General features: G+C 47.0%; 7 protein-coding genes across 7 annotated transcripts; 3 read left to right on the top strand and 4 right to left on the bottom strand.

Annotated features, from left to right (window-relative positions):
• Positions 1 to 1,670: 1,670 nt before the first annotated feature.
• Positions 1,671 to 3,081, bottom strand: N7516_007486 (NAD(P)/FAD-dependent oxidoreductase; the record flags this gene model as incomplete). The annotated part of the gene is made up of 2 exons (XM_057220206.1): positions 1,671 to 2,827; positions 2,892 to 3,081. The coding sequence occupies 2 exons, from the start codon at positions 3,079 to 3,081 to the stop codon at positions 1,671 to 1,673; spliced, it is 1,347 nt and encodes a 448-aa protein (XP_057074297.1).
• Positions 3,082 to 3,979: 898 nt separating this feature from the next.
• Positions 3,980 to 5,971, top strand: N7516_007485 (putative MFS transporter; the record flags this gene model as incomplete). The annotated part of the gene is made up of 7 exons (XM_057220205.1): positions 3,980 to 4,037; positions 4,096 to 4,184; positions 4,241 to 4,603; positions 4,659 to 4,814; positions 4,869 to 5,323; positions 5,390 to 5,648; positions 5,717 to 5,971. The coding sequence occupies 7 exons, from the start codon at positions 3,980 to 3,982 to the stop codon at positions 5,969 to 5,971; spliced, it is 1,635 nt and encodes a 544-aa protein (XP_057074296.1).
• A 509-nt stretch (positions 5,972 to 6,480) lies between these two features.
• Positions 6,481 to 7,372, bottom strand: N7516_007484 (dodecenoyl-CoA isomerase; the record flags this gene model as incomplete). The annotated part of the gene is made up of 2 exons (XM_057220204.1): positions 6,481 to 7,120; positions 7,182 to 7,372. 2 exons carry the CDS (start codon positions 7,370 to 7,372, stop codon positions 6,481 to 6,483), a joined length of 831 nt encoding a protein of 276 aa, XP_057074295.1.
• Positions 7,373 to 8,365: 993 nt separating this feature from the next.
• On the top strand, positions 8,366 to 8,770 carry N7516_007483 (uncharacterized protein; the record flags this gene model as incomplete). Its single annotated transcript, XM_057220203.1, has 2 exons — positions 8,366 to 8,416; positions 8,507 to 8,770. The coding sequence occupies 2 exons, from the start codon at positions 8,366 to 8,368 to the stop codon at positions 8,768 to 8,770; spliced, it is 315 nt and encodes a 104-aa protein (XP_057074294.1).
• Positions 8,771 to 9,414: 644 nt separating this feature from the next.
• Positions 9,415 to 9,951, bottom strand: N7516_007482 (serine palmitoyltransferase small subunit family protein). Its single transcript, XM_057220202.1, has 2 exons — positions 9,797 to 9,951; positions 9,415 to 9,726 (listed from the first exon to the last, which is right to left on the bottom strand). Exons 1-2 carry the CDS (start codon positions 9,912 to 9,914, stop codon positions 9,479 to 9,481), a joined length of 366 nt encoding a protein of 121 aa, XP_057074293.1. The 5' UTR covers positions 9,915 to 9,951; the 3' UTR covers positions 9,415 to 9,478.
• Positions 9,952 to 10,623: 672 nt separating this feature from the next.
• N7516_007481 (peptide chain release factor family protein) lies at positions 10,624 to 11,704 on the top strand (the record flags this gene model as incomplete). The annotated part of the gene is made up of 3 exons (XM_057220201.1): positions 10,624 to 10,638; positions 10,981 to 11,169; positions 11,294 to 11,704. 3 exons carry the CDS (start codon positions 10,624 to 10,626, stop codon positions 11,702 to 11,704), a joined length of 615 nt encoding a protein of 204 aa, XP_057074292.1.
• Positions 11,705 to 11,960: 256 nt separating this feature from the next.
• Positions 11,961 to 15,334, bottom strand: N7516_007480 (uncharacterized protein). The gene is made up of 8 exons (XM_057220200.1): positions 15,243 to 15,334; positions 14,866 to 15,176; positions 14,637 to 14,807; positions 13,255 to 14,576; positions 13,091 to 13,173; positions 12,725 to 13,028; positions 12,482 to 12,661; positions 11,961 to 12,431 (listed from the first exon to the last, which is right to left on the bottom strand). Exons 1-8 carry the CDS (start codon positions 15,301 to 15,303, stop codon positions 11,984 to 11,986), a joined length of 2,880 nt encoding a protein of 959 aa, XP_057074291.1. The 5' UTR covers positions 15,304 to 15,334; the 3' UTR covers positions 11,961 to 11,983.
• Between the last annotated feature and the right edge of the window lie 213 nt (positions 15,335 to 15,547).

Below are 15,547 nucleotides of genomic sequence, written 5' to 3'. Positions count from 1 at the left end.
GATAGACATCTGTCAATATATATTTAAGACAAAGGTAGTACACTACATACATCAGGTTTGATTAAAGGAACTCTTCTGATATTATGTTTCTTTTATTCTTTGTCTTAACTTCCCTAATCAAGAGTGGCGGCGTTTACGGCTCGACCCACTGTCTTGGATGCATTTCAGGGTGTCCTCCACCTGCTGGCTTGTCTTTTGGATGATATATCTGATGCCATTTTGGAGATAACGTGAGACCTCATTCCACTGTTTGTTGGTGATATGCTCGATACTAGCGGACTTGAGCAGGTAGGAGTAGGTGTAGACATGTCCCGACTTTAAAACAGTCCGATGACCAGAAATTGTGACCGTATTACTGTGTGACCGTTGCAGAGAGAACATTTGAACTCGAACTCGCATAACACCGTCGAAGGATTCTTGGGTATACTGCTCGCCCCTGGTCTAGCACGAAAGTAGGCGAAGGTAACGGAGCATATAGACCGCATTGTTGTAGTTTTGATTGCGTGCATCGGAAGCTCCTGGTTCTCCTTTCACCTCCACTGTAATGCACGGGAAAACAATGGCGGGCGTGCAGATAATCGGGGCTGTAATAGTGTCGAGAGCTGGCGGAGGACTATATAGTAGTCCCGGAAGAGGGCTCGTCGTAGGTCTACGACGAGTAGTTAAATTTGGCGTATTGTATTGAACATATATAGCTATGATTTTGAATTCTTCCTTCTTTAACTACCCTCTACAATACAACTCAATTGAGATTCAGTTCAGATTCAGTTCAGATTCAGTTCAGATTAAGATAATAAGATAGAAAGAAATCAAGAGTTAAGAGTTAGGAGCATAAATTGATATAGTATTCATTTATACAAATACTATGTGGATTTAGAAAAGAAAACGGGTTACTGTTGAGCGAGATATCAGTCTGAATACGAGGAAATGTCGTCCAGATGATACTTGCTCGCCGTAAAGTCTGCTCACCATTGCAGTGATCCCTCCCGGATTGATCTTCATCAGCTTCCTTGGGCCAAGCCATTTCGGCGCCAATTTGTTCTGATTGACCTTCTCTCTCTTTAGGTCCCTGACGAGAACCAAGTCTCCCTCTCGAAAAGCGCCGCGATGTTTATCTGATTTCCGCCTTTCCTTTTCCTCCGCCAGGGCGTTAGTGAGGGCGATCGCCTCCATGCCCTCCTGTCTTTTCTCTCCCCGATGCATCTCATACAGCCGGAGGAGGTGTTCGGGCACGGGATCCTTAGCTTCCCAATCTGCTCGTGTCGCGAGATGTGCCAGCCCGAGAAGAGTGGATGAGAGATTGAAGTGAGAGGTATCTGACGCAATCTTGTCGGGGGGGGTAAAGAAAAGGGAGCATAGAAGGTAAGAGGACCGACTAACAATTGCTTCTCGATGTTCGAAGTGCTAACGATACACTGCTCACTAGGAGTTCACCACCCTTCCTGTTTTCTTTCACTTCTCTATTGATATTGCCTTCATAAAAGAAAAGTCCATAAGATACATCATTTCGCATCCTTATATCACTTTTCCCACGGACACTACACAGTTTAAGAATACATTTGATTTTTATACTTGACCTAAAACAGATGTTGCTAAGAAGGATATGGGGCTTATGCCTTTATGGGCGAATAAAAGTGGTTGGTTTTGTTAATGAACTCGATATGCTGTTTCTATAGTCTACTTTCTTTGCTGCTGCCTTCTCCAATTTGAGTCCATTCATGAGCCTTCACATCTTGGAAGTCCATAAGTATACCAGGTCCTCCAAAGCGGTTCTGTGTAGACTTCCAGTCTCGATCGACTGCAATTTCTGGTCGCCACCGGACAAGACCCTTCAATTCCTTTATTAATTTTCCTTCCAACACGTCTGAGATAAATTCCCCAATACTGGGCATCTGCATAGCCCCATTTCCCGAGCCGCCGACGGCCACCACGAGAGATCGATACTCAGGGTGTCGATCTATCAAAAACGCACGATCCACCGTATCGGCATCCCAACAGATACGGGCGAAAGAGAAAGGCCGATTAGCAAGGTGTGGCATGGTGTCACGAAGAAAATCTCTAGCCCGCGCCTCTGCTTCAATTGGAATCTGTTGCTTGGCGAAAGGAATACTTCTCTTTTCGCCTTGGTGATCGGGATCCGACACAAAGTTGCAGTACCCCGGATGCTCATCGCAGATCTTAAGCTCATTGTTCTCTTCATCCGGCTCCATGAAGAAGCCCTTTGCGATATTGAAAAGAACAGGCAGATTGCGATACTTCGTAGCCTCATCGGGCGTCATAGGGATGTGGCACAAAGTCCAAGCAGTTGGGCGCAGCTGGTTTTTGAAATCTAGCAGTCGATCGCTACCAGCTCCCGCCGCGAGAATTGTACGCTCTGCATAATGACCCACACCATCTGCAGTTTGGGCCCCAACCACGTCCCCATCTTTGTAAACCAAGCTTTCAACGTTTCCTCGGGGCGAGCCTGTCACAAATTTTACACCTAGACGTTGCGCCTCGGTGTATGCAGAGACCATGGCCTTACGGGCGTGGATCCATCCTGCTCCAGATCGGCTGATCCAGCCTTTCCAGTTGGGGAAATCTCCTGTCAATACACCCGGCGGCATTGTTTGGCGGAAATCCTCGGCCGAGTCCAAGGCCACCCAGTCACCTTCGGATTGATCGATCTCTTCCTTTTTGATGTGTTCTATGAGAGCAGGTGTATGGCCCGAGACAATGAACCCCGTTTCGTGGAAATATGGTTGGAAAACTGGATCCGTCTTCCAGCCTTTCAATGCAGCCCTGGTGAAGGTTGCAGAGGCGATGCTTCGGGAATCAGGATTCGGGGCTGATAAATATTAGTTAACAATTGCTCTCATTCCTGGTAGCAGGACGACGGTATGCATACTTACGTCTTGGTTCCTTGTGCTCCATGATTTTGTTGATGTCGTTCCCCGCAGCAATGGGCGAGGGCACCGGGTGTGGATCCAGCACTTTGACATTTTTGTATCCTCGGCGGGCCAGGTGAAGGGCAGTTGAACATCCCCAAGTCCCGGCGCCGACAATGAGAATTGAAGAGTCGGTGAGTTTCTGTGTTGCCATAGTTATTGTTTGGAGAGTCCGCCGTAGAGTACCGTTCAAAACTATAGTGAAGAGGGAGGGGGACTTATGTGCTATTATGCAAAGTCATGTGGTACACACCAGTTTTGAGACATCACTTATTTCCATATCAAGCTAACTCATCAGCTTAGCCTTAGCGGGTATGTTCCGACGGCTGGACCTTCCCACGACTTTTCACTTCCGAGGTTGGGGTAAGCTTCTCCGCACACGGGGGATATATTGATTCTCCACACAACTACGGGCGACTATAGGGATTACTGTCACATAACTCTCTCATTGGTTTATATTGCCTGAGAGTCACTTGTTATGTAGTTAGTAGTAGTTAATATTGAGCCCAGACAATGCCTTATAATGCCTCAATACAAATCTCTTGTGATACCTATATATAGAAACGTGATCTACATGGTTTATGTATTTTGCCGCCTTTATATATGAAAAAGACATACAAAGAGACAACTAGAAAGGCAACTAGAAAGACAACTAGAAAGACCCTAAGAAGAACACCCAAAAAAGAAGATCTAGTAAGATGTCAGTGTATGTTACTTCAAGAAGGTGTAAGGCACTAGCCAATGAGAGAGTTATGTGACGATGATCCCTCTAGTCGCCCGTACACAACCTTGGTCTTATCGAAACCAAGTCAATGGGGGAGATGATCTACGTGAATGTTTCCTTTTATTCCTTTCAATTTTATCAATGCGATCGCCTGCAGCTTCCATGATTTTATTCCCCTCAACAGATGGCTTATCTGGACACGTGGATTGTCAATAAGGGTCGGCTATTGCCGACCCCAGGATGATCTATGAACTTGAGAATTTGAATATAAGAGGGTATCAAAGCTCCCCACTTTCCCATATAGACTCGTGCTGTGTGATATACCAATATGGCTCACTCAGATGATATAGAGACCGACGTGCCCGGCACGGTTTACTTGGTTGACAGTATGTTTCAGTGAATACCTCTCTGGCGAAGATAGTATTGCTAACAGTGAAATCCTAGCATCTCACAATCTACAAGATGCTGCTCACGCTGGACGGCAGGAAATTCTTCTGATTCCTCAACCCTCCAGATCACCCGCAGACCCTTTGGTAAAAATAAATTTGGCCCACAATGTCAGCGAGCATATCCTAACCATAAGAAATAGAACTGGACACGCGTGAAAAAGTTCTGGTCGTTGTTCCTCATCTCCTTCTATGCCTGTGTCTTCTCCTTTGGTGAGAATAATAATGGCGCAAGTTGGACAATGATATCATCCGACACAGGAGTCACACTCATCAACATGAACGGTGCATCTGCTCTGAACTACCTGCTGCTTGGATTTTTCAACATAATCTGGATCCCGTCCGCCATGAAATTCGGCCGCAAAATTGTCTACATTCTGAGCTTGCTGATTCTACTTGGTGGCTCGGTTTGGGGTAAATTCTATCACGGGACGGCTCAGTACTATATTATGCTTGTAGTTCAGGGAGTTGGCACCGCGGCATATCAGGCATTAATCCAACTTACTGTGAGTATATATCACCCTATATATTCTGCCTAACACGTCACTAATATAGACTTAGATTTTTGACATGTTTTTCGCCCACGAGCGTGGTCGAATGGTCTCGATATACATATTTTTCCAACAGCTAGGATCGATCCTAGGTTTGATCTTGGGTGGATATATTGCCGATGGTATTGGGTGGCGTTGGAGCCAGCCCATTGTAGCCATTGCATGCGTATGCTATTCTACTTGACTGACTGGTTTATTCACCGAGCTAATGAAGTTATAGGGTGTTTTGATACTGCTCTTTATCTTCACCTTTGATGATACTATGTTTCCCCGATATCGATTCAACAATACTCTCGGCTTAGCCCCTAGGAATGCACCTATCAATGGCATAGATAAGTCAGAGAAGCATCCACAAAGGGTTGGGTCACCGGTATCTACTACTGGAAGCAATCTTTCAGAAGAACAATTACCCCCACGGACATTCCGGCAAAAGGTCACACTGGTTCATTACTTCCCAGACGACCAAACTACATGGCTTCAATATTTCCGACGGCCATTTTACCTTTTTGCATTCCCTAATATCGTGCTCGGTGGGATCCAATTTGCATTTGGATGCACAGCTGGTATTGTGTCTTTTAACACCATCTCCGAGATCATGACTGAGGCTCCATATAACTGGAGCGCGGGGTCTACCGGGCTGCTATTTCTGTCTGCTCTTATTGGCAACTTCCTTGGGTTTGGACTTCACCTATTGTCCCCGATTTTGAACTTGAAATCTTACTAACTATATTGGCTGGGAAGAATGGGCGTTGGCTCTCTTTCCGATTGGCTTGTCCTAGTGCTCTCTCGCCGAAACAAGGGGTACAAAGAGCCCGAAATGCGCATCTGGGCCTATATCTTTCCCTTCATATTTGGTGCTGTGGGGTACTTCACGTACGGATGGGCTGCTACAAATGGTGAACATTGGATCGCTGTTGCTGTAGCTCTGTGCTGCCTCATTGCCCAGCAGGTGTCGATGACGAGTCTGGCAACGACATATGCAATGGAATGCTTCGATGGGGTAAGTTGGTATAGGTATATCTAATTAGTGGCCTGTTTCCTTTCGCTAATTATATTTTAACACTTTAGATCTCTGGTGAACTTGTCGTGGTGCTTGCTATATGTTCTTCACTGATAAATTTCGCCATCTCCTTCTCCGTTCAGTATTTTATTGAGGCGACTAACTACGGATGGGCCTTTACTTGCTATGGCATGTTGGTTGTACTGTCTGTGTTGATGGGTATTCCTATGATTATTTGGGGAAAGACATGGCGTCGCAAGTGCAAGGGAAAATATGAGCAGTTCCTGGCTGAGACCGGCCGTGATCATCATCCAGCACTTTGAGGTAGTACGTCACCTCCAGTTGAGAGACGCTTTTTTTTTTTCGCATATAGCTGGGTACCCCCTAGGGCTATATATAGGTCTATACATAGCTATATACGGATGTCTCGCTAGGACTTAACGGGTGAGTTCTAGCCATAGCGATAGCGATGATGTGGGAGAGAGAAATAGCGGGAGGGAAAGTAGATAAGGTTGGAATTTTACAAGACGTCCGGCAAGCTTTTAAGGCTACGCTTTTATGACCTATCTCATCTTGACCTTATGATTTTAATGACCTTGCTTTACCACGGATGAGTACCTATATAGCCATGGAAGGTAGAGAGTGGATATGTTAGCCGATGGTAACCTAGGTACTGTATGGTGTGATGTGAATGATGATAGATTGATTGACGAACAAAAGAATGCATAAAGAGACACTCAATTCTAATAAATGGTTATACCGCAAAAAGGACATGGAGAAAGTAAGTACTATAGTGAGGCCATAGAACAGGCAGCCGTGTTCTGATAGCTATCTAAAGCTTATGTCTCTTCTCCCCAGACGCCAACTTCCGGAACTCTTCCTGTGGGATTCCCATCATAAAGCGCTCAAGGCCCATAAATGCCTCAATGCCATTCTGGCGGTCCAGAACCTCTCTCTCGGGCCGTCTTACCAGCTCCTTAATCTTCAACAGACTAGTCTGGTTCAAGTGCATACCAAGACGATCATCAACCTCCTCAAGCACCTTCTTCAAGAACCCATCAGAGTCATCTTTCTTCCCAGACTCCGGCGTAATAACCTTGTTCACAAATCCAGTCGAAACAAGCTCGTCACAGGTAATCCGTTTGCTCATGATGAGCGCCTCATTCGCCTTGGCGATGCCGAGGCGCTCGACGAAGGCGCGACTAGCACCGCCTTCAGCAACGAGACCTAGCGAGGAGAACGGGGTAAGGAGGAATGTGTGCGGGGCGGCGTAGATGAAGTCAGCGTGGGCGACTAGTGCGGCTGAAAGACCGACAGCGGGGCCGTTCAGGGCGACGACGAGGATCTTGGAGTGGGTGTAGAAGGTGCGCGTGGCATCCAGATTGTTGGCTACGAAGCCCCGGACGAGCTCGCGGCGGACGTTTGGGCTAACACCCTCGCTGCCGGGACGTATGCTTGTTACGTCTGCGCCGCTGTGGAGAAGGCATATGAGTATTGGGATATCTAGGGTTGGGATGTCTGTGGATGGCATACGCAGAGAAGAATCGACCCGTTCCGGTCAGGACTGTAATGGATATATCCTCTCGAGAGTCAATTTCGCGTAAACGCTCGGCTAGGAGGTAGTATAGATCGGCATTAAGGGCGTTTAGCTTGTCGGGTCGGTTGAGTGTCACGATCGCTACACGATCCTGATAGGTAACGGTAATAAGATTTTCGTTGGACATTGTTACTGTGTATATTGTAGGAGGAAACTAACTAATAGAACATGAATTGAACTGGATTGTAATGGTTTTATCAGCTATTTCTTTGTGGATATCCGGCTACAAGTTAAGTCTGCGGGGAGCCGAGGCCCGCGGTGAACCTCGCCGTGCCAAGCGCCCAACAACCTTCCAGATTTTCACCAGATACCAGATTTGCAAATTATGTATCTTTTGTATGACTTACCTATACAAAAGGTACTTAGGTACCCCGTTAGCATAACACACTTTTTCTCGACCCTAGAACTAGTTAGGGCAAATATAAGAAAATATATATAGTGTAAAGGAAGGAAGTCTATATTATTTAACCAAACTTTGATAAGGAATATTAACTAGTTATACCAAAACAAAAGAAAGTACCTGGTTATTTCCCCTATAACTATAGCCTTTATATAGTGTCATTTTGAAATTCTTCTTCTTCTTTTATATTAGATACTGATAATTTATACTACTATTAAACTAATTAAGCTAGACTTTTAATATGTATTCGTATACTTTCTATTACTTTAGCTAGTTCGAGTGCTAAGAATGCATGTTATATCTAGCATGTTATATCTACGGGGTACCTAAGTACCTTTTGTATTGACAAGTCATACAAAAGATACATAATTTGAAATCTGGTATCTGGTGGCACCAACAACCTTCCGGTTGTTGGGCGCTTGGCACGGCTACAGGTTGACGCCTGAGGCAGCAAAACAACCCCTGTTTGTCTTGTTTGCTCAAAGTCGAGTAATCAAAGCCCGTGACTGGTCCCACCGGCCATGGCACCACTCGGCGATTGAAGATTGGAGATTGAAGATCAACCTACAAATTATCGCTGCTCTCTGTCTGCTGGAATCAGGCGGTATTATCAATTGAGCACATTTCAAAAATAACACCCAATCTCAAACCCACACTCTTAGCAATACCTGAAGACAAGACACCCCCCGAAAAAAAAAGCAACATATCAAACCCCATACAATGTCGCAAATGTTCCGCAAGTTGCAGGGAGGCAACCTCGAAGTCCTCAAGGTGCGTAGCTGACAATCAAGTCTCTTGAGCAGGCAATGCCATCTCCTGCCTTCCATCGCCTATTCTTAGGACTAACGAAAGTCCATGTAGTTCGGGATGTACGTCCTCTTTCCCATCGGCTGGATGTACTATTTCGGTACGAACCTCGACAACCGCTTCGCCACAAAGGGCTTCTGGCCAACTGCCGAGCAATCGCACAAGATCCCGCTGGATAAGGAGGAGATTGACCAGGAATTGGCACGTATGCGCATGGTGGATGCCATGAAGCGGGAGCAGAGACAGGCGGCGGAGGCACAAGCGCAAGCACAGGCACAGGCACAGGCACAGATCCAGGAAGCCCAGAGTCAGCAATGAGGCTGTAATTGGTGGGTGTGGTTAAGAGGAGCTAGTGGCGTGGTCTGAAACATGACATGCGCTCGTTGTCTAAGTCCTCGGGGGTACAAAATGGCCTTGCGAACGGACCTATTGATGTTGCCGTTCCCTTTCTTTTGGGGATTGATAATTACCGAGGACAATATTGGCATCGCGCTGGGGAGTTACACACGTGCTGATGATGGGTTTACTTTGTACAACACTCTGCTCTGGGCATCGAGGGCGTTCTAGGGATTTCATTTTATATGTTGCATTATTCAACGTTATATTGCTTTTTTTTTTTTTGCCATCTACGATATACTATCTATGTTTCCTGTACATCATTCTGGAAAAGTGTGCAAATACGAACTTCAATCATGATCACGTTCCAATGATAACACAAACTGGTATCAATCGACCACAGAACTCTGCCGGGAAAGAGGCATATCTATACACAGTGTGGTGCGAATGATCCAAGAAAAAGAAAAGAGAAGAATTAATAATAATGTAATCCGCCGCAATGCGACAATGCGACAATGCAAGTTATAGGGATGCCGCAAGTTCCCAGAACACAACTCCAAACAAGCGCCGGCCGACAGGAAGAGTGGATACGAGGATCCCTTGGATACGAAACTCCAAAGTGATTAGACGCTTCCTCACTCTTGGTAATAGAGAATGCAAATGCAACCATTATGCATGTCGGGCTTTTATTCACAGTTCACGCAAGCGCTCGGTCGAGGTGGCAGCGGCGTTCTTTGCCGTTTCGTACACCATGTCCCCAATTTGCGTGGCCATGCCATTTTCCCCAAAGACCGAGCTGATGGACAACCGACCGGAGCTGAACAAGCGCTCGCCGGCCCAGTAGTAGTAGAGGCGGCCATAGATGGCGCGGAGGTGGTCGGGGAGGTAGATATAAGTTCCCATAGCGATCATAGCAATGAGGCCAAGGAGCAGCGTGTCTGAATAGGAAATTAAACGTCAGCATGGCGTACCAAGAGTACTTTGGACAGGGAAACAGGCGGAACGTACTGAAGATGAGCTTCTCGATCGGAGTAAGCATATAGAGGGAGAAGGTCACCTCATACTGGTAGACCTTCAATCGCATCCAGCGGAAGAGGCTAGACACAGCCCAGATAATGAAGTCCATTGTCGCGGGGTATTCGGAGGTTTGTAGGATGTTCCGGTCGTTCGTGATTTCCTGCGGTTTGCGGTGTCGGTTGATTTTTTTTTCCTCTCCACCACTTGGGCAAGAACTGCCAATTACAAGAAGCGGGAAACAGATCCCGGAGACAGTCGTGTCAGACACAGGCACTGTATGTATGTCCGATGGAGCGTGGTGTTGTGAAGGGGACAAAATGAGGGATGATGTTCCGAATCAACACGGCTTAAGTGTTGGCGTGAGGTCCTCGGATATTGCGGGGAGGTAAGCGATTGGGAGATGTTCGTTACAATTAGGAAGAGTATATCGGCAGAGGCTGAGGTGGATTGATGATGGGAGTAAGGAAGAGACGGTGGATAAGAGTCGCGGAACTGGGGGAACTGCAAAACCCTTCCCCTTTCCGTGTTCGCCGCGGGAGTTTGTACCTAGTACACTTCCTTGCCGCTACTTCACGCCTGAGTCTCAGGTACTCAGTACTTTATGTTTCAGAGTATGTACAATATGTGTAAATTGGATGCCACGATATTAAATAGTTGACATATCTCTATGCGTAACATATCCTTTACATATTCCCTGTCAATACATTCTGTCTATTCTAGTCATTGGTTCCAATCCTCCTTTGTAGGCAACGATATTGAGCATAGAAGTACAAGTACCACTAGTAGCTCCATGATCCTTTTGCTAACCAGGTTGATTTATGACTTACCCAAATGTAAGAGACTCAATATCTTTCATATCTATCTCATGGTCCTTGGATAAGTAGTTTACTATTCATAAACACATTTATCTACATTGTGGCAGTGAGGAACCCTTTACAAGACTAAATAACTACATAGGTACAACATTATTTGTACCAACACACCTAACTAAACACATATTCAATGGCCTATAACCTCCATTGGTCTAAGATACCAAGCTAATATTATTTAAATCAACCATCAAACAACTCAAAGAAACCCAACAAAATAATATCTCCAGGGCTGCCCGCATACATCCAGCTTATCTCTTATCGCAAACGTCAGCGGCCATAACTTCAACTTTCAACAAACCACAGCACAAACATCAAAGCAATGTTCTCCCGCCTACGCTGGCGGACATCGTCCCGAACACTCTCAGCCCCTACCCGACTCTTCAGCCAAACCCCCATCGTCCCCGCAAAACCCCTCCCCCCCGACTTAAGATCAACGATGCCGACATATCAATATCCTACCTAAAAGGCACCGGGCCTGGCGGACAGAAGATCGTAAGTTTTATTTCTAGTCCCAATCGCATTCCCAGACCATGTACCTTCCTCTCCCCCCTCTCTCTTCCCAGATCCCACCGCCATCCCTAACCAGCAGACCGAAACTAACAAGAACAAAACCTAGAACAAAACCAACTCCGCCGTCCAAATTATCCACAAGCCCAGCGGGGTGGTGATCAAATGCCAAGCGACGCGCTCGCAGTCGCAGAACGCGAAGATTGCGCGCTCGTTGCTCGCTGATAAAGTCGAGGCGCAGGAGAAGGGGGATAAGAGTCGGGTTGCGATTAAGGCTGCGGCGGCGAAGAAGAAGAAGGCTAGTAAGGTGAAGAAGACTAGGAGAAAGTATCGGGAGCTTGGAGAGGGCGGAAAGCAGGGGGAAGCTGATATGGAGGAAGAGGATGAGATTGAGATTATATGGGATGATGATGTAAAGGAGGGAGAGAATAAGGAGGCTATATTGGAAACCAAGCCGGAAACTGAGCCGGAAACTGGGGGTGAGGCTAAACCCTCTGAAGAGTCCGGAAAGACTTCATGATGTGAGCTTTATGTGTTTTGGGATTTTGTATAGTAGGTCTATTGCATTGGTGTTTGAGCGTTTACTTTTTGAGATATTTACATTCTCATGGATGTTCTTCTAATGGAAAATCAAACAAACATTTATTTCATGGATCTAGTGTCTCATCGCAACATGCATATGGTGTAATAGGGGGAGTGGGAAAAACGATTGCATTGCTCTGAAGGAGAAAGCAAACACGAGTAGGTCGAACTTTTTTTTAGTTTCTTGAAAGGGGAAGGGGTCATAGCAAAGCCACTACTAAGAAATGTAACTTCCCAGCACAGTCTTCGACTGGTCGTCAAGACGCTCCTGGGCGAATTGTGAAATACGACCATTCTGCTTCTTGTCGGCCTCCTTAAGGTACGAGCCCACCCAAGCCTTGAGGTCAGCACCAGTTTCGGGCCACGGGTCCTTCTGCTGGGCACGAATGGTGTTCAGAGGAGTAAAGCCAACACCGAAGGACATGTCTTCGATGTCTGCATCATTAATGACATCATCCCTGCTTGCGGGCAGCGGAGGAAGCTCGAGAAGCTTCAGCAAGGCGGTGCAAGTGAAGCCCCATCCCTTCTGGCTGTAGCGAGTGGCGAAGGCCTCCGAGTTGGCAAGGGTCTTGGTGAAGGAGATGATAGCCGTCTTGCGATCCAAGGGCCGGGCAAGCTTCTGGGTTTCAGGCAGAATGACATTGACATAGATGGGGGTGAAGAGTCTAGGCATGAATTAGCATATGAGTAATATACACAGGCTGAGGGTACATACCCCTCTTGCACCTTGTCGGTGACCTGGATGACAAAGTCCGCGCTGTAGCCCTTGTTGTCCTGTGCCGAGATGAAGTGGAAGAAACGGATAAAGCGGAGAGTCAGGTTCTCTGTCTTGGAGTTCTGCAGACGCTGAAGAATGATCTGCATGATCATCACAAAATAGTTCTCAAGGGCAGTTCTAAAGAAAGTAAAGTCAGGTAACCGTCGATTGGGCGCTTGGGAGAGGCGATACGATACGTACGGTGGGAAGTTAGCAACAACTGTCTCCAGGAGATCAAAGCCAAAGCTCTCATTAGCCTTGGTAGAAACTAGTTTCTGGAAGATACCAAGGATGGGCTCGATCTGGTTGTGTTCAATGATGAACTGCGAGCCACGGGGAATGATCGAGGAAAGGAGGCGGACCAAGGCAGGAATATTTCCCTTGGAGTCCCACATAACGGGCATCAGGATAGGGCCAATAAGCTCCTGGTAGTAGGTGGGAAGGGTGCCGGATGGGTTGGCCTCAAGCAGCGCCGCGAAGAGTTGGAAAACGTAGGGCATGAATTCTGAAACTTGTTAGGAAGGGATCATTCTGACAAAGATATCGACTTCATTTGATTTGACTCACCCTGCACATCATTCTGGAGGATAGCTGCGAAGGGCGCATAAAGAGCCTGCTCGAGCTTGTCGGGGTTGGCAGGAGCAGCAAATCTAGCATAATGTTAGGTTCGGGCGCTTGGAAAAAAAAAAAAAAAAAAAAAAAAAAAGAAAAACAAACGTATAGAAACATACCGGATGAAGGCTCCCATGGCCTCGAAGTGGAAGTAATAGAATCGGGGGTTACTTGGGTTGGCGGTGATGATGTTGGTAATGTTAATGAAGCGCTGGAGCACGACATCAGTGAAAGGCACCACGCCCTCCTTAATAACAACCAGAACCCGCATCACGCAACGCATCAAGAACTCGTTCTCTTGCACCTTTTCAGGAGCTGGATCACTCTGGATCAGCTGGAAGATGTGCTCAAGAAGATCCTTAGCAAGCGGTGTGATTTCAGTGGGTGGAATGACTGCCTGTCCTTGGTTGTCGGTGAGGAAAAGCACACGCTCCAAGGCAATGGCAGCGTAAGTGTAGACGACAAAGTTCGACGACGCCAGGTGCTTCACCAGCACAGGGAGAACCTGCTGCCACTGTTCCTTTGTGATGATGCTGCGGAAAGTGTACAAATACTTGATAGCGTCGACCTTCAGGATAGGGTGAACGCCATCCTCGTTGATCAGATCCGCGGCAAGGTTCTGCTGGAAATAATCTGTGATACTGACCAACTGGTTGGTGGCAGTGACACCGTGCGAGGAGGTCGCAGTGCCCTTGGCGGCGATAGCGGAGTAAAGGTACGTCGCTGTGTCCTTAGCCTTCCAGTTGGATGAGTCCTTGGCATACTCAGCCAGGTAGTGCTGGGTATACTTGAGAACAACCTGGGTCACCGGCTCTTCGAATTTCTCTGCGAGTTTACGGAGGAAATCAGTGGCAGCTCGGCGTCTGGTCTCGCTGTCAGACCCTTCCAAGTCCCGGCGAATGAACTCAATTGGCTCATCCTCGAAGAGTTCTTCGTCGGACTCACGAAGGCTCACATTCGGCAAGATGACCTTTTCAACAATCTGGCCCAAGGTCTCCTCGGCTTGGAAAGCAGCGGCATGCTCGGGCATGCCTGCGACAGATGTCAAAAAGTGCAGTGCTCGGCTGACCAAAATATCATACTTGGTCTCCTGGCCAATGGTTGTAAGGAAGTTCCACGAGCTTCCAATGAACTGTCCAACGTGAGGCTGGAAAACATCCATGTACTTCTGCACGTAGAGGGTCAAAGCCTCAAAAATTCCAGCCCGAACATACTCCAACGGACCAGCCTCCGTCTCATCGTCGGTGTGGAGTAATTGGTTATCATAGGTCAAGTATTTGAGGAAGATTGTGGTGATTCCGGAGATGTTGTCTTCAAACATGGGAGGGAGATCGTGGGAGGAAAGGTCGTAAAACAGCTTCACCATCAGGTTGAGCTGATTGAACCCTTGAGTCAAGTTCTCTTTGTTGGTCTTGTTCTGCTCAAGATAGTTGTCCAGAGCCTAGAATTTGTATTAGCATTCGGCCCACCGAAGCAAAACTGGGTGGAAAATTGAAGATACCTCAAACAGGGCCAGGAATGGAGTACCGAATTTGCCGAGAACGTGGTTGATCTCGGTGTAGAGCGCATCGGACTGGAACAAAGGTCGCCATCTCTTGAAAATTGAGTGCGCGACTTGCAACACACCAATGTTGACGGTGGGGTTGCCCGGTGACAGCTTGGAGACGAGATCCTAGGGAAAACAAAACATCAGAAACAGCATTACAACGCTTTGTTGAATCACAACTTACATCAACCAGAGTATCCCAACGCTCCCAGAAGTCACTGTCGGCAATCGCACTAACGGCCTCACCCAACTGGCTCTGGATTCCTGACGGAACCGAGATCATCAAGGAGATCAGCTCGCGCTTGAGAGTGTCAACTTCATCCTGCTGCAGCTTGTAATTTCCATCTTCGTCCGTCCAGTTGCGCTTGATGAAGTTCTTGAAGCATAGAGCACTGGCAAGACGTGTGTTGTAAGGTGTGGTCTCCGATGCGGTGATGTGAAGAAGCTGTACCGAGAAACCGGGCTTCTGTTCTTCCTGACGAAGAGTAATCTCGGCTGAAAGAAAAAAGGAACCACGTCAGTCAACACTGATTGTATCAAGGGTCAACTCTTATAACTCACCCGCCTTGTTTTGCCTGGGGTCCAAGCTTGCCTCTAACAGAGCTCCAAGACCCTCCGCCATCTTGTTAGGTGGGGTATCAACGCAAGTGAGGGGGATAGATGAGTAAAAGGAAAGAGGGGGAAAATGGGTGAGAGCAGATGGGAATTAAGTATGCAGTGGCTCAAAGGGGAGCAGGAGTGTTGACAACCACAGAAGGAAAAAGATAAAAGATCCAAAGCTCAAAGATAATAATGCGAGCACTCAATAAATTGTAACAACCCACATAAACACTGAAAGTACGCTAAGCTTAATACGGTTAGTACGT

Source organism: Penicillium verrucosum, assembly GCF_028828655.1.
Source record: "Penicillium verrucosum strain IBT 35672 chromosome Unknown utg000002l_segment0_segment0, whole genome shotgun sequence".
NCBI classification, from domain to species: domain Eukaryota; kingdom Fungi; phylum Ascomycota; class Eurotiomycetes; order Eurotiales; family Aspergillaceae; genus Penicillium; species Penicillium verrucosum.
The sequence above is the reverse complement of the archived record's forward strand: the minus strand, read 5'-3'. Positions and strand labels throughout refer to the sequence as shown.